The sequence below is a fragment of the Blennius ocellaris genome, assembly GCF_963422515.1.
Source record: "Blennius ocellaris genome assembly, chromosome: 9".
Lineage (NCBI taxonomy): Eukaryota > Metazoa > Chordata > Actinopteri > Blenniiformes > Blenniidae > Blennius > Blennius ocellaris.
This window is the reverse complement of record NC_137658.1, coordinates 8329900-8351602: the sequence shown is the minus strand read 5'-3', so window position 1 is coordinate 8351602 and position 21703 is coordinate 8329900. Positions and strand designations below refer to the sequence as shown.

Genomic DNA, 21703 nt, shown 5'->3' with positions numbered 1-21703 from the left:
AATTATCAAATCAAAGATCTGGTTGACTGGTTTTTAAAGTTCATAACAAGTGGTAATTTATTCTGAAATGTGCCAGCTCCAGCCTGCAAGAAAGAAATCTACAGTGAAATAGCGTCATAATAAATGTATTCTCTTCTCCACTGGTAAAGCAATGCTGAAAAGTAATGCAAAAAGGCTCACAATGATATTGAAGTGGAGTTAAACATATTTTAATGAAAGTCAGTTTTTGCTTTGAGACATAAGCGGCAAATTTTCTGCAGCTCAAGTATTATTTAAAGCATTCTTTTTAATCTAAGTAAAGATGTAGGTTTGTTATTCTCAATACTGCCTGTCCACCCTGAGCTGAAAATCCCAACAAATACATGAAGACAACATATAAATATAGTTTTGTCTAATTCACCTGATTAATAAAAAAAAAATTGGGGGGGGTGAAAACCTAAAAAGTGAGAAAATGTGTGTTTTTATTACCTTAACAGTGCTCAGAAATGTACTTTATACCATTGGAAAACTGGATTATTCCTTTTTAAAATTGGAAGCAAAGTGCATTTGTGGGATGAGCAGCAGAGCTGAGCCATTACTATTGTTATATCATATATACAGTACATCACTTCTATGTTTTGTGTGTAGTGTATATGAGTGCTGGCATTTCTCCATTGAGGTAATATAGATTCCCAAATGGTCAGCTCCAAGCGGCATGTCGATAATAACTTATTAAAGGTTAAAGCCGCTTCTGAGTAAAACCTCTTAGTAAATGGCTGGAAGACCAAAGCAGTGTCCAACGAGCCAATAAAATCAGTTGTGGAAACAACGGGCACCGCATCAATGTTTCATTAGAGACTTTTTCTGTCGGTCGCTCTCCATCCTTCCCTTCTCTCTTGTACCTGCTCCTCTTTGATGCGCTCATTGATCTTGGCAGTGGCTTCCTCGTGAGCCCGGAAGAGACTGATGACACTGGCTCGCTCTGGGTCCAAGATATTTCCATTCTCGTCTCGAACCACCTGGTCCAGCTCCAGGATCCTGGAGGAAGAAGTGACAGCATTGATCATTTGGGAGGATTAATGGATATACTGTATAGTTAATGATATTGTTTGACAATTATCTGATTGGTGGACAGGATATAAACAATGAGGATGTGTCAATATCGATTATATGCAGACATACTTGTTGCCATAATCAATCTTGGAAGTCACTTTCTGCTTCAGCTCCTTGAATTCGTCACTCGGCAGGGTGCCAGACAGGAGCTGAGAACGCCACTCCATCAGTTCCCACATCAACCTCTGGATCTGCTTCACACGTGCCTCTTTATTGGCCTGAGCAGGAAAATGTAGGTTGTTGAAAGAAATTACAGAAACACAAACAGAGCGTGTTGAAGTGGTTCATAAATACCACAAACAGCTGCTTCCATATGCTCCCCCACTCCCTCAATGTGGTGGTCACCTCCTTCACCAGAGGCATCTCTGCAGACATCACCACCTCTTCATTTCTGCAGGTCAGAAAAAAAATACACAAGCATGGAAATGAAACACATTCAAACACCTTTTAAAAGCGCTCTTTTTTTCTTCTTCTTAACTCACCCTCGTTTCTCAATGATGACCTCTTTAAGATGGATGAAGGTGACTGGGAACACTCCCTGGCGATAAAAGAAGTGTCGAGGAAAAGTTTTCTCAGGGTTCTACAAAACTAGAACAGACGTTCTACAGACTGACTGAAGTCCGCTGACTGCTATACAAAAGCATTTATACCTCTTGAACTCTTTCACATTTTGTCACGTTACAACCACAAATGACAATGTATTTAATTGGGATTACATTTGATAGACCAACACAATGAGCTGCATAATTGTGAAAGGGAAGAAAACCGATGGATTGTGATAAATGATGCATGAAACTTGCCTGCTGAGCTTTGTTCCGAGTCAAATAGCCTCGGTACCATCCTGAAAGACAAACCAATCCAAACCAAGGCCATCTCACTATCAAGCAATAATCAAGTCAGGGAATAGGATTGCATGTTTTGGTGATAGTTGTGTAGTATTTGTACACTTGAATAAACCACATACTAATATTTAGAATTTACTTCTGTGAAATTAATTTGATAAAACATGGGATTAATAATAAATTGTTGGATTTCACTTATACTTCAGTGCATTGTTTGTTCATTACACGCACACCCAATGTAATGTGTTTCTAATAGTTATTGCAATAATGTTCTTACCATCGCAGACCTGCTGGATGTGGACTGTGTCTCCCACTTCCAGGGAAAGTTGCTTTTCTCCTTGTCCAGCAAAGTTCCACTTTACTAAAGCAATATATAGTTAGTTATGGCTTCACAAGGCATCATATCATAAGCACATAAAAAGATTGAAAAAAATAACACTTTCTATGAAGGCTTATTATGTAATGCGTTAAGAGTGCATGCATGTGGTCAAATGTTCTATGCAACATATCATAAATGTATATTAATAAATAACTTGTATAAAATCTAGCTGATGTTTATTACACCCATACTCCTTTTAATGCTTGTTTAAGTTAAACTATGTATGTATTAACATCATGAAAGAAATGTACTTTGTGTTGAATGAATGCATTATAATGGCTTACGTATTAAAAACTAAAAAACTACTGCAAAATCCCACTGGATGGATAGATGAATTAGTGGGCAGGACACTCATGGCAGTTCCTATAAACTATATTCCTGCTACATTCTCTTTTTGTCCGCTGTTGCATGCAAATTTGGTCCATTTAATTTGCGTAAGAAATGGTTTAAACGTTAGATATTTATAACAGCTATTAAATTACAGCGAGAAAAGGAGGGGACTTTTATTACTGTGAGAAAAGAGGCAAATCAGTTGTGGATTAATTTGTACATAACATTAATCTAACACTGCTCTTAAAACTAAACTAGGGTGACATGAGGTACAGAATCACTTTACTACATTGTCAGTATTATTTGACTTTTTTTAAACAAGCATTTTTTACACTACTGAACGAAACTGCTTGAAACTGCTGCCCTTCCTCCACGCCTTTACTTCCTGTGTTGTAGTCTGACACAGACCAGGAAGATATTTGCCCTAAATAAAATACACATTAAATGTGAGTATTGTTCCGAGATGATGTCTCGTGTTGACTTTTTGTCAATGTAAAGGCGTAAACAGTGTAAACACCCTAACTACAACGGATTAAGTACCATCTTCAATTGTCACCATTTATATTCTGACTCGCGTATATGCCATGGGTTGTTGAATGTAACACAGAATACAGCCATTGACTTGAGGGTCTGTTTTGGGTTTTATTTTGGGGGTTTTTGAAGTCCATATATATCATGAGTCTCGTCGCCAAATTTGTGACAGCACTGCATATCTAGAGGCAACACTCGCCATTGTAAACCGACATACACTCCAGATTTCAATGCGAGGTTGTGATTGCATGGTTGAAATTTTGTTCCTGAACAAAATTACAACTTTAATTGGGAAAAAATAAATAAATAAACATACATTTCAAGAAACATCAGGGCTAACTTATCTTGAAGCATCAATATCTATGTGCTGCATAATGTTAAATGCATAGATGATATCGTCTCACATTCAGTGGTAGCCATCATGAGTTTCAAAGCACTGAAGCTGAATGATGGATGTAATTACAAGATTTGTCGGGGATTAAAATTAATGTTTCGTTCTTAACGTTGTTGGAGGCCTGTAGCACCTGCTCACATCCCGTTTGGCAGGAAGTGATGAGCTACTGTTTTTTTTTCTCTTTTTGATTTATGGCACAGGCAGTTCACAATGACACCGGAACAGCAAAGCAACATGCAATCAACATTCAACTCCAAGAAATATACAAAAAGTACGTTTGACTTACCGACTCCGTGGCGCTCTGAGGACGTCCTCATCCAAGGAGCCATGCTGGCATGTAGTTTTGAAGCCCACTTTCCAGTGGCAGAATCTCGTTTTCTGACTTTTAATCTATTCTCTCTCTTCCAAACATCTTACTTCTGTATTTTGACTTTAAATGAAAACTGTAAACCCACCCCCTTTGCCTCTCTTCCTCTTCTGTCTCTTCTCTCTTCCTGCCTTCAAGCGGTTAAGAGGAAGTGGGTGAGTATAGCAAGGTGGACTCCCACAGAGCCTGCAGACCTGTGCACAGCGTAAAACCTTCACTTTGCTCCTATAAAAGTAGTGTATATCTTTATGGACTGTGCTAATAATGTAGAGAATAATGGGTGGCATTCATTTTCTGATGAGGATTAGAAAAAGTGGCTGGATTGCTTAGGTGTTACTGCTCCTGTACACATACTGTAAAATAACATAGAAGGCAAGCTACATGCAGTTTCCACCAAAGAAAAAAGGTTATTTGTGTAATCAGTCAAACGTGAAAGATATAAATCGATAGCGTGGCTGCTCACACTGGCATTTCTCACTGTTCAGTCATCCTTTCCCTTTGAGCAGCACCACTGAAGGCTGCGACATCAAAAGTAATCAAAAGGGGAAGAACCATCAAAGGAAAGACTTGATGTTCGGTTCATTTATAGATGACCTCAACTCAAATAAAACAGCACACCATTTAGAAGTTTATTGATTTCCAATTATTTTATTTAATGTGTATTTGTATTTTATTTAGAGCACCGTGAAACAACAGGAAGTTTGCTGGACACAGGAAGTGACCAAAGTAAAATGAATTTCTACATAAAATACAAATTAAATAAATAATTGGAAATAAATAATCATGGAAACGGTATGACAAAGTGGAAATAAGACCTGAGGATGGACTTTTATAAATCAATTATTAGAATATACGGTACCCGTTACGTCCACCCCTCCTAACTTCACCAAAATCCAGACTGTAAATGTGAGCGTTCCGAATAAAATAGGGACAAGTCACACACTCTATGAAACCTGACAGAGGTGGATAATAAGCTCTGAGCTTTACCTTGTATCAGAAACCCACAAAATAGGTTCAGGAAGAACATAAGGGTGATCAAAAGTCTCTCCTTGTTCAATACTCTGCCGTGTACACAATATAAACTGTTACTTTAACCTTTGGAAACTTACTGCACACAAAAATCATTATAGTAGTGACCTGGCCCATTAAACACAACACATTAACACATCTGGACACCTTGATACACTAAAACAAACTTAAGAGTGATTGCATCTCTGCTGAATGAACTTGCCATATTATTGAAACCGAAAGGCTTTTGAGCCACTGGCTCAATAAGTTGATTGACCTTTTTACTGACTCTGCCCACCCGTGTAATCTATGGCATCTAGTAAGGGCACCTGTGAGTCTGTGGAATGCACTGGGCCTGCCTGAGGTAACTCTGACTCAGTCAGTATCTGGATTACACTTGTTGTCTGTGTCTGCTAGGAGTACATCTGACAAGTGTGGGGAGTCTGAGTCAGGTTCTGCAGTTTGTCAATGTCACCGTCTTTATTGGAGCCAGCTCCATTAAGTGCACACTGGTTTGACTCATCTGCAGACAACTCCTCATTATCCAACTCTGCAGCATCCAAGCTGGACTGATCCCATTCTGACTGTTCTTCACTCAGGCTGACCTCACCATCAATGTCTGCTGATTCACTCATCACACATGCACTTGTCCTTTCTCCCGAGTTTTCCTCTTCCAAAGAATTCAGGGGATTGGTCCATCCTCATCTTCAGTGTCACACAGTTCTTCTTCAGTCGCCGCCACAGATAAGAAACTGTTGTCCAGGATAAAATTGCGGTGCACTACTTTTGTTTTGCCCTTGTTGTCCTCGAGCCTGTATGTGTGAGTCTGCAGATTTCTGTCTTCAACTGTGTTCACTGTTGGATCCCATCTATCAGCCAACTTTTTCTTTCCTTTGTCGCCTTTGTTTGTGATGAGCACTCCATCTCCAATGTTCAAATGAGTGCCTTTTGTTTTGTTATTGTACTCTCTTGCTTGTTTGTCTTGTTCTTTGATAGCATCTGTCTGAGCGATCTTGGCTCCTTTCTTAAGATGTGACATCAGTGTTTCCACATTTCATTTTGAATGTGAGGTCTGTCCCACTGTTTGAGTAACACCACAGCTCCCGAGTCAAGGCCTGCTCTTTTGCGTCTGGATGGTCGCCTCTTTTGAATGACAAATGGCACAAGCTTTGAAATGGTGGCATCGAGCTCTTGGCTACGCTGGAGCTCTTCCCAGGTGAAGACAGGAAGTGAATCGTGGCCTTGTGTTGAAAGATCTTGCTCTGACTGAAACAGCTCCATCGCTCTAATCTCAGCAGCTGAGTCCCTTTAGTCATTTTCATCAAAAACAGCCTTGACAGCCACAGTATCACAGGGATGTCGAGTTGAACTAACCTGAGACGGTGTTCAGGTACGGGATGGCTCCTTTAACATATGACACTGGACCTTTAGCTGATCATTTTTTTTGACACAAACCAGCACTAACGCAGCACAAACGATTGGGACCATTTTCACTGATTTTGCGAGGGGTGGTGGGCCAGCTTCATGTAGGTGTGAGACGGGTTGAGCGTGCGCTGCTGTCTGCCTGCAGGCAGAGGAAGAATCTGTGCACGAGCTCACAGAGGAACTGAGTGCAGAAATGATTTTTGATTGTTCAATCATACGTTTTTCTATGCGCTATTTCAATTGTTCCTCCAAACACTATTTGTGCACTATTTCCCATTGCTTGCTCAGAATTTTGGCACAAATATAATCCCATAATGTCACTTTTATCTCATTTGCTTGGTAATTTACTGGCAATGGCCAGCGAAACGTATGTCTTAATCTTATCAGGATACGTCATATTTTAAAGTGATTAATGATCTAGATTTGACACTGTGGTCTACATCAAATAATTGTTTTCATATTACAATACTAATGGATTTTAACTTACCACTGCACACTGCCTGAGCTCATGAATTTCATTAATTCATTCAGTTTTTGTCAAACTCCCACTAGACTGGACAGGAACACAGTGTGAAAGCACCAAACAACTCTATCCCCATTTGAAATGGATCCCACATGGTGAAGAAATGGTCAAGAGGTGCCATCAGGCTAGCAGGTCCGACCATGTGTTCTTCCCCATAGCAAAATTATCACAATATAGTCTGTGTCGTTATGGAAACACACCAGGAGACCGACCGAGCTCATCAACATGCTGTAGATTTAACTCAGGAGAAACCTAATCATTATGTATTGTCACATCGACATGGGAAAGGGAGTTTGAGTGTGGGAGCAGGAGAGGGTGAGAAAAGCAAAGCATATAGCTGAGGAAAGAAAGGGAGAACAGCAGAACAACGAAAGAGGGAAAAAGAATGATGAGATACTACATGGTGGGGGGGGGGAGAATAAGAAAAACTGAAGCCTTGTTACCAGATCTCACAAGAAGAAATGACGAGGGACGAAAAGTGTCTGAGGAAAACAAAAAAAGTGACAAATTTAAGAAACAAATGAAGCCAAACATGAACTGATGCGAAGGTGAAGACAGAAAGAACATTCATTTAAAAAGATCAAACAAAGATACAACCAAAACGCAAGCAGATGAAATATAAATAATAAAAAGCCCAAGTAAAAAGAAAAATGCATAAGAAATAGAAAGATAGATTTAGAATTTGTTCTCACCTGTGGGGTCATCGGCATCATTTCAGCAAGACTGTTGCCAATTCCCAAGGATTTACATGGCCATCTGCCTTTAAAGCTCAATGAAAGGCTTGTCTATATTTTATGAAACAGAATGAAGCATTGTCAGCATGATATATGAAAAATAAAACCCTTTTAGAGCAATAAACAATACATACATGTCTCCTGGTGTTACACTAAAGACAAACCGGAAATGTTTGTCTGAATTTCATTGTTGGGCCTGAATGCAGCAGGTTGATTGAATTATTCAAGTAAATGCAGCCACCATCAGGGATCAATTTGTTGGAGAGTGTGCTTTGTAGTGGCAGCTGGCACATGCATGTTAAAAGACAAGAGATTGGAAGGGCAATTAAAAACATTTTTGTAATCAAATCACTCTGGAGGTATAGTATGAAGTAATAACAATGGAGAGAAAAAATGTATATGAATGAGGACAGAGAGAGAGAGAGAGAGAGAGAGAGAGAGAGAGAGAGAGAGAGAGAGAGAGAGAGCGAGAGAGCGAGAGAGAGAGAGAGAGAGTGTGTCACAGCACAGTCGCAGGCAGAGACACTTGCCACAGATCGAACAAGCAGCGCTGAGGTGAGTTGATAAATGATTTGTATTTTATGCATGCATTCTAATATGTTACTAACTTTAAACAGTGACACAGACCATATAATACTTTCTTTTTGTGCAACAGCATATTCCTTCTCAGTCTTTGATAAGATAATAAATGGGTGTGCATTGCAAGAGTTAAGCAGGAAAGGCACACACTTAACTAAAAAAACGTGACAAACTCCCAATTTTGATTAACAGCACAGTCAATGTAGTTTGGTTCATTTCTTTTTGATTCCTGTTTCATGAGTCTTCCTCTATTTGAACTTTAAAAGGTCGTCACTGATAAAGAAGCAGGTTGTGTGTAGGTGTTCATCGTGTTCTGCATCAAAAGACCTATCACTTTGTCAACTCGGTTGTTGAGAAACAATTTATTTTCTAAGTTGCAAATGTGACAGCCTGAACTCATTTTCACAGCTTTGGGATTTGGGAGAGTTCAGCTGAGCCTTCTGGTGATGGCTTGTGAACTTTGCACAGTGATAAAATAAAGCGGAAGAGAGAGAGAGAGAGAGAGAGAGAGAGAGAGAGAGAGAGAGAGGTAGAGAGAGAGAGGATCCCCCGGGGTTGGGCTTTGGTTCCTTTCATCTCTAAAGTGACTTTAGGTGTGAATGTCCGTGCGACTGTCAGACTGGTGACCTGTTCAGGCTGTACCCTTCTTTAACACAAAGTCAGCTCTCGCACCCTGTAACCTCAAGTTGGATAGAGCTGCATAAAGAATGAATGAATGGAGATGATTATGTCCAGGTGCATATGCTGGGAAACAAAAGCAGTAATTTATGCTGTACCAGTTCGCTCCATTTTCACTTTCCTTCACCCTTTGCTACTCTTGAAAAAAATAGGAACAGACACACGTACAGAGATGTTATGGACAGAAGGAGAGAGACAGAAAGACAGAGAGAGACAGAGACAGAGAGACAAGATGAAAGAACATCCTCAAACCGTAACAAAAGGCGAGACTTCCTTGATGAGGCCATCACACAATATAACACACAATGGAAATAATAGATATGCAAGTAGGCCAAGAAGAAATTGTCATTGAAATTAAAATAGCTATATTATTATAGGGAGTCCACCTAATATTCACCTAATAAAGACCCTTTGCCAAGTAGAATACCTCATTTCTGATTTTATACTTCCAAAACACTCATCATAACCATGTAGCTCAGAATTGCTCGATATTAACAGTCGACCCGGCTTTAAACTGTGCCATCTTTTTTGCTCGTTTTCTTTAATGGATTCTTACTGCCTAAAGGAGAACAAACTGACATTATCTTATGTAAAAAAAACATTTTTTTTTATATTATTTCCTTGTAGTATAGCTCAAACATGACTTAGAGTTCACAGAAATAAAGAATACCGTTTCTCAAAATACAACAATATTTCATATAATGTATCAAAAAAAAAAGATCCAAAAATTGATTGGCTTCTTGTACAAATTACTGGGTTGCCATAGCATAAGCCTTGTTTCTTGGATGAATTGTTATTAAAACCTATGTTGCCTTGTTGGTGACCATCTGCTCATTTGTATTGTAAATGCGGCATATTTCATCTTGCTCCTGACAACAGCCCACAGATTCTCTACAATGCGGACGCCAGGTTAATTAGCTGTTTATCAGAGTTCAAAATGATGGCGAACAAAGCAGCTCTGAGAAGATTAGACAATGTAGACAGATGGAAAAATCATGCAGCTCAAGGAAATCACGGTCTTCATAAAGCTTTTCAGCAGATGGGAGCGTGGAGTGCTGCAAAATCTGGTAGGCTGCTGCAGGAACTTTGAACTTGATGGAACACGGTGAACCAACAGATGCAGGTGATAGCTCCACACTTGACTGACAACAGACTCTTCACACAGGAGTTTAAACAGCTTGGATTATTGTTCCACTTCAGTTCCCCCCCTGAACAAATCGGAGATGTGTCACAACCCCACAACTGACAATATTGTGGATTTTATTGATTGATCGATTAATTTTGTGTAAATAAGTGAATACAAGCAGCTAAGTCTATTGGAAGAGGGAAATCCACTGTAGTAAACTCAAAACCAACAAAAGTTACACAATCCGATCCGTAGATGCACAAAACAAACTAAATTCATCTGCAGATTAAAACTGATTGCATACAGACACAGTCTGATTAAAAAATACAAACATTGAATGTTTGAAACCAGAATATAGATGGTGGAAAATAAATCTACATGTTCATTAGAGCATATATAAAAACAGACTTTGCATGGCACTAATCAGTTTATAATCCTATCTAAAGGACAGGGATGCATTTGTGCTTCTTTTTTTTTTAACCAAATATATATTGAACATTTTACAAAGTTATACATAAAAAAACCTGAATAATAACGCACAAAATTGTAATTATAATATCATACATTGGTGCTGAGATTTTCTTTGTGTGGCCCTGTGGACAATTCCAAATATACCATATCTTAAATCCACAATCTGATATTGAGTATCTGAGATGGTTTCCATCAAGTTACTATCATCTTTTTAGCAGCTGTCAGACTTGCTATTTCTTCACGATTTTGAATTAATTTATTGTTTTTGTCTTTCCTCATTTTTATCCACTTTTCTCAGATAATTGTGACTTTAGATCAACACAGATGCTTAACAACAGGAAGACTGAAGGAGAGTGTACAGGAAACAGATTGCAGTGCCAAGAAGTTCAGAACAAAGTTGCCTGTCTTAGGAGTTGCTGGTGGTGCAAGTGTGAGATGTAACAGTACATTTGTTGACTCTGCCTGTGAGCAAGTTTTTTTGTTTACAAATTACACATATTCCGTTTGGTGACACGCTTTGTGGGTTGCAATGTAAACACAAGAAAAGTGCAACTGAGGTCAAAGCTGACATTCAGAGCTAATCAATGATCCCCATGTGGCGAGAGCCTCTTTATGCATGCATATTTCTTCGTGTGTGTGTGTGTGTGTGTGTGCCTCTGCAATACACGCTGTTAGCGCCTATAAATATTTTATGTGCATGACCCTGCTGTCTGTCTGCAGATGCGTCTGTCACACGGTGTGTTTCGCTTTCACACTTCATCAGACTTTCACAGCCTCCTTCTAGTGGTCAGATCATGCAACTGTTACCAAGCAACCCTCCGTCTCAGGCCACGTACGTCACTCTGTTGTCTCTCTCCCTCTGAGTTTCAAGGACAAAAGCCAAGGCCGACAGGAAGACAGATGTGCACGTTCGCACACACTCGTATTCAAATCTGTGAATCCTGAGAGAATTATAAAGCCAAGTAGCTGACGCTCAGATATTCTATATTATGTAGTCAAAGACCCGATTGCATTACGCTGGACGATGCCACTAAAGTTTTTTCTTTTATTGTTGATAAATGTGTAATAAAAAAAAAAAATGCGCAGAGAGACTGCAAATTTTTAAATCAATCTACCCCCTGCCACATAGAAATTGTAAAGTAGAGCTCCCAGCTGCTTTTGACAAATCACTACGAAACTTGTCAGTCAGATAGATTATCGGCCGAACTCACAAGGACACATGATGTTTGATTTCGAGGAAAGAAATTAGAGTTTGTTCTGTAAACATAGTCAAGCAAGACACACTGCTTTAGAAAGCTGCATGTGTCAATGTACCAACACGATGTTCATGGAGGTGGTTGTGAATTCCAATTCAATACTAGAATGTGACACATTATCAACTAGAACTGCTGGTTTTAAATACCATAATTATGTATTTGAGGCACATGCGCCACTAAGTGACATGAAACAATGTATGGTGTCAGACAGGTCTTTTATCTTCCGCCACCGGGTGGAGAAAAGGAAAACATTCATAGTTGTAACCACAGTCAATTTAACTCTATTCAATTAAAAATATGGAATCATGGTTGAATTTTGACCCTCAAGTAGGCCGTATAGAGGCACGGACACAGATAAGATTTATTTGGCTTCAAAAGATGTGAACTACTTGCATACACGCAATAAGCATAAGGTGAAAACAATTACATACTGAAGTAAGTTCTTATATTTTTAAATGTCACGACTAAAGTGTTTTTAAGGTAATCCACTTTGCATAGTTGCTGTAGTAGCTCCTCATTCATTGACCCCCCCCCCTCTTTTTTTTACGACAATGCATGTATTTATTTAGATTTTATGGCTCGAAAATTGTGCAATGAATTAATTATTCTGTCTCTTTTTCCAAGATAGCTTCAACTTTGATTATTTTCAATAGAACGGTTTCTGAAGGGACTGTAGAAACGTGATTGGAAGATGCCAACATGGACAGGAAGCTCTATATAGGCATTAAAAGATGGATGGATGGAGCTTTATTTTATATACAGTACAAGTGCAACATATGTCAATGGCGACAGGAAAAACATGAAAGAGTGAGCATCGCAATTAATTTGGGCAACACTTTTGTTGCCCCATTCAGAATCTGTTGAGGTTTCTTTAATTAGCCCTTCATTTCCTCTCTCGAGTTCAGCAGCAATGCAACACAACACAAGAGTTTTAGTGCGTCATGTGATGAAATAGTCACAGCCCCTGAAAATTACATGAAATAAGTGCCTCAAAGAAAAGGCTCCTTCCTGGATTGCTGACTAGTCTGTAATCGCCTGATAGAAAAGTTAATTTTAAACCCTGTTGACATTTCAGGAGGGTAAGAAATTTAAATATGCTATTTGGAATTGGTGACGATAGACGTGATTACATTGATTGCTCATCGGGAGTCACAAAAACAGATAATGCTCATCCATTCATTTCTAATAAGACACATCTGGTGCTGGCGTAAAGAAAGATCACTAGGTATATAGAGAAACTCACAATTTAGTCAGCAAGTCCCCGCTGAGATGTAAATAACTCCATTACTCATCTCCGAGATGAACCTTTGTCTGGTGAAAAGCCACTGCTCCAAATACTATCCTGTCTGACTTTCATATCAATTATCCAAATTGGTCCCTTTTTACTGGACAACTTAGTGATTGCGGAGCTGAGGCACGATGGCTTTCCAGCTCATCTGCATCTTCCTTGTGCTGGAAGAAAGACCAGTATAAGAGACAAACAGTTCTGTTTGCTGTGTCCCCTCAGGTGCACACAAATACAACCCTCCTATGATGAACCCTTCTCGCACGTTCATCAAAATAACAAATCCACGCAACGCTTCGCTCTATTTTTGTAAACAAGAACCGAAGTCCTTCTGTGGAAAACTTCTCAAAGGACTGCTATCTTTGCATCCTGTCGAAAAAGAAGAGCACTCAGCGGTCATTAGAATCCATTACAGTCCTCAAAATACATTACTAAGACACAGTTTCATCATTTTAGTGTGCCCATGGAAGGCTACAAGTGCACGTGTTCAATCATATATAGAGACAGTAATACTCCCAAGTGTTTTCCATTAGGGGAAACACTTGAGAAGTTTAAAATAAACAAAATTAGTAGTACAATGTTTATACAAGAACAAATTATTCTTTACACTTGAAAACGGGACATATAATCTTTCTCAATATTGATTTATGATTAGTGTGACTTATCAATAACTCTATGGTCTACACAATGCCATGACACTGGTAAATAAACAAGTAAGTCACTAAAATGATGTAACAAATGAAGTCTTGAAATCACTTCATCACAACTGGTCAAAGCTTAATATTAATGTGGTCTCATGAATGTTTATGCAAAGAGAAAGACAAGAAACATTTAGCATTTAAACGAAGATGAACAAGAATGTGAGAGAGAAAGAGAGATTTTGATGATGAAAACTGCAGAAATATGTGGGGTGTGTGTGTGTGTGTGTGTGTGTGTGTGTGTGTGTGTGTGTGTGTGTGTGTGTGTGTGTGTGTGTGTGTGTGTGTGTGTGTGTGTGTGTGTGTGTGTGTGTGTGTGTGTGTGTGTGTGTGTGTGTGTGTGAGTCAAGTAATGCTCAGATGTCATGAATGTTTGTTAACTGCACTTCAAACGTTAGCGGCAGTATTATCGGTGCACCAGATGAAGTTCAAAGCAGCGAGTGGGCGGCAGAGAAGTGAAAGTCGGAAAAGTTAAAAACAAAAATAAAAAAAATAAAAAAATGGGGATTAAAGTGATTTCTCTGAAACCAGAGTGAATAAAAAAAAACTGAGCTTATGTAGTTTTTCTTGTTTTTATGTGAAGCACAGCGTCCATCTGTGATTGCCTCACTCTCTTTTTCCATCTTGTTATCTAAATGTTCCACCCTGAACTGAGTCTATAAAAGCCCCAATTTCCTTTACAACAGGGATGGGCCACTTTGATCATTGTCAAGATTTAAAGTTATGTAATATTCACTATTCAAAGGCCTAACATGACCAAAGGCCTAACATGACCAAAGGCCTAACATGACCAAGTATTTTCACTACAAGGATATGCCACAATTTTTACTACCAATTCAACAACAAAAAACTGTATTTTCCCATTTTATTCAATACATGCCTGAATTTAACAACATGATGTGTGAACGTGCATGTGTGTGGACCTGCATGCCCATGTGCACAAAGACAAAAGTTATGTAATAGAACTGTTCGTAACATGGATTCACAAGTTTAAGAAGAAGAAATAACATTCTTATGAGAGCAGTAATATTTAAAGTGACTACACACACAAGGATATATTATAAACAACAAATCGTTATTCGAAAGACGTTCCTACTGTGTGAGCACGAGTATGTAAAGCTAAAACTGCATAACTTGGTCACCACACCTTGTTATTGACTGTATTCTGCATGTTCGTCCACTAGGTGGCAGTGCAGCCTCGGAAAATGATGACACGACCACGACGCCGTGATTCCCTGGGATGGATGTTTAAAAGCATACTGCTGAGATGCAACTTTCAATAGGAGCTTTCTTGAAGAAGAAAAAAAAAAAAGAAGAAATACTGTTGGTATGTTATATCATCACTGACACAAGAAACGATGGAATAACTGCTGTGAATCACAGTTTGTATATTGAAGTCAAGAGAGTTGAAAAATGTCCACTTTTCTGTACAACAATGCAAACAGTTATACAACTGGAACTATTGATGATGAAAGACACAACCCCACATTTGACCATGGAAATACGAAATGTTATAATATTCTATATAGGAGACAGTACACACCTCAGAAAGAGGAAGCAACGGACATTTTATGTGAGAAGTTGAAGCTCAATGTGTGAATGTATACATTTTCATGATCAAGTAACATTCAGCGAATTAAAAGGTTTTAGGAAAAATATATAATTGGTTCACTTGAAGCTTTGGACCCGATCTCTTCAAGCGGTCTTCAATGAACAGTAGTAATAATGTTGGCGAAAGTAATGCTTGGTGTCACTCTGTCCCTCATCATCCTCCTGACTGTTGGAGGTAATGTGCTGGTGTGCCTGGCAGTCTGCGCCTCCCGACGCCTCCGCTGCCTCACTAACTGCTTCATCGTGTCGCTGGCGGTGACAGACTTGCTGCTCGGCCTCCTGGTCCTCCCCTTCTCGGCCCTCCTGCAGTTCAGTGAGGAGTGGCCGCTGGGCCCCGTCTTCTGCAACTTCTACATCTCCATGGATGTTATGCTGTGCACTGCCTCCATCCTCACCCTGCTGACCATCAGCCTTGACCGCTACCTGGCGGTCACCATGCCACTCAGGTACGCCTCACTGGTGTTGCCATGGAGAGTTGCTGTAGCACTGGCGAGCGTCTGGACTGTATCCGTCGCCGTGTCTTTCCTGCCCATCCACATGGGCTGGAACACCGTGAACGGGACGGTGCAGAACTATGGGCCTGTGGCTTCGGAGAAGAGATGCCGGTTTGAACTGAACATACCATACGTACTGACCGACTCTGTCCTCACCTTCTACTTGCCCCTGGTGACGATGTGCTGGACCTACCTCAGGATACTGCGCATTGCACGGGCACAAGCCAAGCGCATGATTAGTGCCCGGCCGACTTGCGTCACCAGCTACAACTGCAGGGGCAATCCCTCCACCACGACCACGGTGGTGTCCAGCGTCACAGCAGTGGCACTGAGAGAACACAAAGCCACAGTGACACTGGCAGCAGTGATTGGAGCTTTTGTTGTGTGTTGGTTACCTTACTTTATCCTATTCACTGTGCTGGGCCTAAAGGAGCATCCGGACCCATGCACAATACCAGAATTCTCCATCGTGTTGTGGCTGGGTTATGCCAACTCGGCCATCAACCCGATCCTCTACGGAGCTCTCAACAAGGACTTCAGGTCGGCCTACACACATCTGCTGAGATGCCGGTGGCATTCTTACAATAACTGGAGGAGCCAACAACCCTCTCCCAATACAAATGCAGGTAAAAGTGCAAGCCACACTTTTAACTCATGAATCCATTGCAATTAAGAGATTATATGTCTTTATGCACAACAAAAGTTTGTAAAGGTTGCGTGTTGTTATCAGCAGTAGAAGTTGTTGTTGTTTTTTTTTTTTTAATCCCTGCACATCTCAGGCAGGTATCATGTCACGGAGGTGACCCTGCTGTGTGGCCACACCCCCACCACCTGCAGGGCTGGACAAACGGATCAAAACCTCGTCCTTCAGGAAGTGAATTGCAGGAAAGCCACTGCTATCCAGTTTGTAAATGGCACATCTGCTGCCGCAGATGTCAACGGCAATGGAAGGTAAATTAATGCTCAGACTGAAATTGACGATAAACTTCTCACAAATATGTCTTGATACCTATTTTTTTTGTTTTTCATAAAAGGTGATAACAAAGTGGTTAACATCTATCATAAAACATAGTTGCTAATGTGACCTGTGTCGAGCAAGTAACAAAAATGAAATAGGAAAACAATTACATGTTTATTGCAGAAGCAATAATTTTGTCACTTTTAACTGTCTCCATGACTTAAGCCCATCTTCATGTCGCATAAATAGACAGTGTTATTGAAGTACTGCTGTGACTTATCTGAGCTGGCAGCACTGTGCCAGTCAGCCTAATTAGCAATTCACTCATTATGCTTAACTGATGTTACATCAGTTTGTTTTGGGAAGCTGCTTTATACACTCACAATATTTAGTATAAAAGCCATCAGTTCTTGAAAGAAAGAAATTATAAAATGTCTATGAACAAATGACAATAAGAAAAAAGCAGAAAAACCGCTACAGCTCAGTAGTATCAGGGTTGTGTGAGTGCAGCTTTTTGTTCAAATGACTGACAGTATAGTCAGATGTTAGTTCAAGATTAATGAGGATTATGCAGTTAAACGCTGTCAAACGCAGCACTGAAAACTAAAGAAAACAGGACTTATGCACCTAATGATGAAAAGCATCTCTTTACACTGTTTCAACCCCACTTTGTAAGCCCCATTTTACATTTTACACACCAGTTGTTCAGTGTGTTGACTTTTGAAGTAAAAAATGTACATGAATTACAACTGTCAGTTTGAAAACGTGTGTGGTGTCTGCTCGCTCGACAGGAAGTTACTTCTGCAGATAATTAACACAGAAAATAATGTACACAAGTTAATATTAGAATAAGTGGATGCCACTGCTGTCAGACTAGATTTACTTTACAAGGGGAAACAGATACACAAAATGCAATGTCATGACAAATTATTGGCTAACATATAATATTCTCCTTAACTCAGAAGACTGTACAATCACACCGATTTGTTTGGTATTTTACTTCAATGATCCCAGGTCATGTTGAGCCGGTGCCAATGAGGAGGAAACTGTGTTCACTGCACTACCCAGAACCAGAATACATCAGCCACAGGAACATGAGCAGCAGACAGAAAAACGATGGACAGAAACCTATTGCCCCCATTTGGACGTCCTTAGTGCCACAGCAGAAAGACCTATAAAACACCAAGTAAGTGGATTTACATACTAACCTCCCTGTAGCCCACACACATCATGTCTGGCTCAAAACAAATGAACTGTGACATGCAGATCCGAGCTGTGTCATCCACGGTGCATCAGGCCATATGGCAATATGCTTATTAGGCCAAGAAATCTGCTTTCAGCGCAGCAGAGATACATTATCCAGTTCACGTCCTGATTTCATTTCTTTGTTTGCATTCTGTGCACAGTACCGGCCAATCAGCTTTGTGTGTGTGTGTGTGTGTGTGTGTGTGTGTGTGTGTGTGTGTGTGTGTGTGTGTGTGTGTGTGTGTGTGTGTGTGTGTGTGTGTGTGTGTGGTGTATTTCAATTTTCTTAATAAACAGCCGTTATGTATTACTTTATATGAATCTATGGATTGTGCAGAATGTCCATTAAAACAGCACTGCAGAAAACTAACGCCCACTCACAAATCTATCTAATCAGTGTTGAGACTTGAGATTTGCAAGTTTGTTTTTAATACATTATATGATTAATATGATTAATTACCTTCGGATGGGATTTTATTTGCCGTCTTGTAATTGTTGGAAATTAAATAAAAGTTTACCATCAAACAACACAACCCTAACCCAGCATTAAAACCAACAGAAAGCAGCCAAAAGATAAATAAAAGTAAAATCATCCCCCACACATGTATACATGCACCCACACACATAATACCACCATCCCTATTGTATCTCATCTTCACACATTTCACATTTGACTATTTTACCAGATGAAGTAGGTAAAAATAAACATTCTCTCAATGTTTATTAAATGATCATAATAGATTATAAAAAAAATTTAAAAATAAAGAAAAAACAATTCTGATGAAAGTTAAATCCCAATACTGTGTTGTGTGAATACAATGGTTTCTTTCCCAGCACCACTACTGCAGAAAAGTAATTGGGTCGCCGTGTACCCTGTGATTGGTGCCGCAATAAACTGAAGACTATCCAGTCTGAAGCTATGAGATAATCCACACTTACTGGAGTGGTGAAGTTGTTTAAATGAATGATTATTTCTGCGACTGTAAATATAAGGCATGTGAGTAGAGAAAAACGCTTATGATGCCTTTTAATTTGTGTGCTACTCAGAAGTCCATCGTCACATTCAACCAACAGGAATCGGAGAAAGTAGGATCTCAGCAACCCTGCGACTCCTCATCCTCGAGAATCAACTGCACGGCCAGCCGCTCGCCACCCTCCGAGAGATGATGCTATTCTGTGAAAGCCGGATAAATTCAGTGTTGCCCAACTCAATCGGACCACTGCAACCAACCAGCCCATTGGGTAACATATGGTGCTCAAATGCTTTTGAGCTGACTGATGCTCTGCAGGACTGAATGATACCAACCAGTTTGCTGGTCTCCCATCAAGATCATAAACTAATGGCCATTTTCCATGACTCAAGAGCGCACTCCGGTGGAATCACAAAGTACCACATCTTGAATCTCTACAAAGTAAATTGACCTTTAGTTTAAATGTAAGCGGAGAATACGAGCCAGGATCCGTTTTTATTTTTACTAGTATCCATGTGTTGTGACATATGTGATCTCCAAATGTGTAGCATGCAATGTTACGTCTTGCTTATGAAGAATGTAAGGTGGCGTCGGATGCTTTATGTTTGATCATTTGCAAACGTTGTGTAAGGTGGTGTAAGACTGTAATGTATTAAAACATCCCATGAATGTACCTGAAAACTCAAAAAAAGAAAAAAAAATCACTGTTCTTTTTAAAATGAAAAAAAAAAAAACACCAAGTAGAGCAGCTTCAATAAATAATGTAAAACTTTCCACTTTGGTTTGGGGCTCGACAGACTGTTCAGCAGAGGCTTTATCATGTGGTGTGATGAAAGAAATGTGTGTGGTGAGAGACACAGTAGTGGTGAGCACTTTCAAATGCTTCCTATTATTATTATTATTATTATTATCGTTATTATTGCTTTTCCCGGATCAGTAAGGAAACCTCGTATGTGCGGGGTTTTCAGCGTAGGCATGCATTTTCTCCGGTATAGTCAAAGTTCAAAAACATGCATTTGAGGTTAATTGGTGCCTCAGAAATTACCCGTGGGAGTGTAATTGTCTCTTCCTCTGCATTAGCCTTGTGATAGCTTGTCCCATGCCTTACTTTGGATAAAGCAGTATAGAAGATGGATAGACATTTATAGCTGAATACAGACGCGTCATATGGGACGCAAAACCAAAAAATCTGACTTTAATCAGCTTTCATTGGATGTGAAAAACAAAGCTCTCGTACAAAACTAAAAAACATTTATGTTCAAGTATAGTGTGCAATACTGAGTCAAACAGTCCCTGGTTTGTCAAGCCAATTAGGCGAGCAATAAAGTCTGTAATGAGCAGTATTACAAAAGTTACAAGATGGGTCAAAATGATAGAATTTGCTTGGAAAAGGTCTGCTCTGCTTTCAAGGTATCTGAACAGATCGACAGACAGAATTTCTACTAAAAACACAATGAAAGAGATTCAATGAACATTAGAGTCTCAGTAAACAAGGACAAAAAAATAAATTTGGTGGACATCTGATTTGATCTGATTTTCTTTGTCATTACTTTGACTGAAGTAGCGTGGGAACAGAAGTAGGTATCGTTAACGCGCAGGTATATACAGCCGAGCAGTTGTATTATTCCAAAAATGACAACTTCACTTCAACACTTACGTGGATAGAAAATGATTTTTATTCTAACCTGTGTTACTGTTTATGAGATAAACAACAGATGCAGTAAAAAAAAAAAAAAAAAAACAATAAAAAGGGTTTTTTGGCATGAGCTGGTTTACATGAGCGCTTATTTAAGCTGGGGGTTTGTCCTGTTTGGTAAAAATCTATGCAGCTTTCCTATTCAACAGCCCCTCATTCCTCCAGAAAAAACTCTGGTATCCCTTGATAGCTCCGGTCACTTGCTGCCTTTCTCCATCGCTCGCTCTGTATTTTTTTCTGAGTGACCAGTGACAGCTCAAACTACATGAAAACCATTCATCATTGCTTCTTTAACATCAAATTAATGTGGGGAAAGCAGAACACATAAACTCCCTTTCTCTCTTTCTGTCACTTTAATACACATTCACACATAGACACAAACACACACCTCCGACTAGGCCTGAATAAGCTATCAATCATAGATATTGTCATTATTCAACGGTGTCATTGACAAGCCCCTCTCTTTCTCTCTTTCCAGTCTGTCTTTCTGATTCTCTTTCCTTTCTTGCTGTTCTCTGGCATGAACACACACACACACACACACACACAAACACACACACACACACAGGAAGACAGGAAGAATCATGAATCATAAATCATATGAATGCCATCTAAAGACTGCTCAGCGCTATGAGAAAGAGCGATGATTGATAGATGTGAGTGACTGTGGCGAAAGCAAAGAAGATGGTCACAAGGTTGCAACCACCAACACCAGGGTTAAAAACTACAGATCGGGGGTCAAACACATCAGAGCTGTTGCAATATGGCTGAGGAGGAAGGAGAAAATAGAGGGGAAGGGAGAAAGAGAAGGAGGGAAGAGAGTGAATGGTTGAAGGGGAAGGGAGGAAGGAGGAGGAGGAGAAAGAGGAGGGGTGGGGGATGCTGCCACAGTGAGGCTAAAGCCATAACTCATCTTTTATTAAAAATAATGAAAAAAACTTAATGAGTTAATAATATCTGGAGAAAGAGATAGGGAGTGAGACAGAGATGGAGGAAGGGACAGGAGGACA

The 21703-nt window shown here is 39.7% G+C and overlaps 2 protein-coding genes across 2 annotated transcripts in view; one reads left to right on the top strand and one right to left on the bottom strand.

Moving 5' to 3' along the window:
• Positions 1-3991, bottom strand: part of dock2 (dedicator of cytokinesis 2) — a 98006-nt gene extending 94015 nt beyond the window's left edge. Inside the window, exons 1-7 of the mRNA XM_080501956.1 lie at positions 3855-3991; positions 2212-2295; positions 1893-1933; positions 1575-1630; positions 1387-1483; positions 1162-1310; positions 882-1017 (exon numbers count right to left, since the gene is read on the bottom strand). Coding sequence (XP_080358082.1) covers positions 882-1017; positions 1162-1310; positions 1387-1483; positions 1575-1630; positions 1893-1933; positions 2212-2295; positions 3855-3897 — 606 coding nt within the window. The 5' untranslated portion in view covers positions 3898-3991. The remainder of the gene's footprint in view (positions 1-881; positions 1018-1161; positions 1311-1386; positions 1484-1574; positions 1631-1892; positions 1934-2211; positions 2296-3854) is intronic.
• Positions 3992-15443: 11452 nt separating this feature from the next.
• On the top strand, positions 15444-19193 carry hrh2a (histamine receptor H2a; the record flags this gene model as incomplete). The annotated part of the gene is made up of 4 exons (XM_080502439.1): positions 15444-16449; positions 16603-16774; positions 17937-17967; positions 19074-19193. 4 exons carry the CDS (start codon positions 15444-15446, stop codon positions 19191-19193), a joined length of 1329 nt encoding a protein of 442 aa, XP_080358565.1.
• Between the last annotated feature and the right edge of the window lie 2510 nt (positions 19194-21703).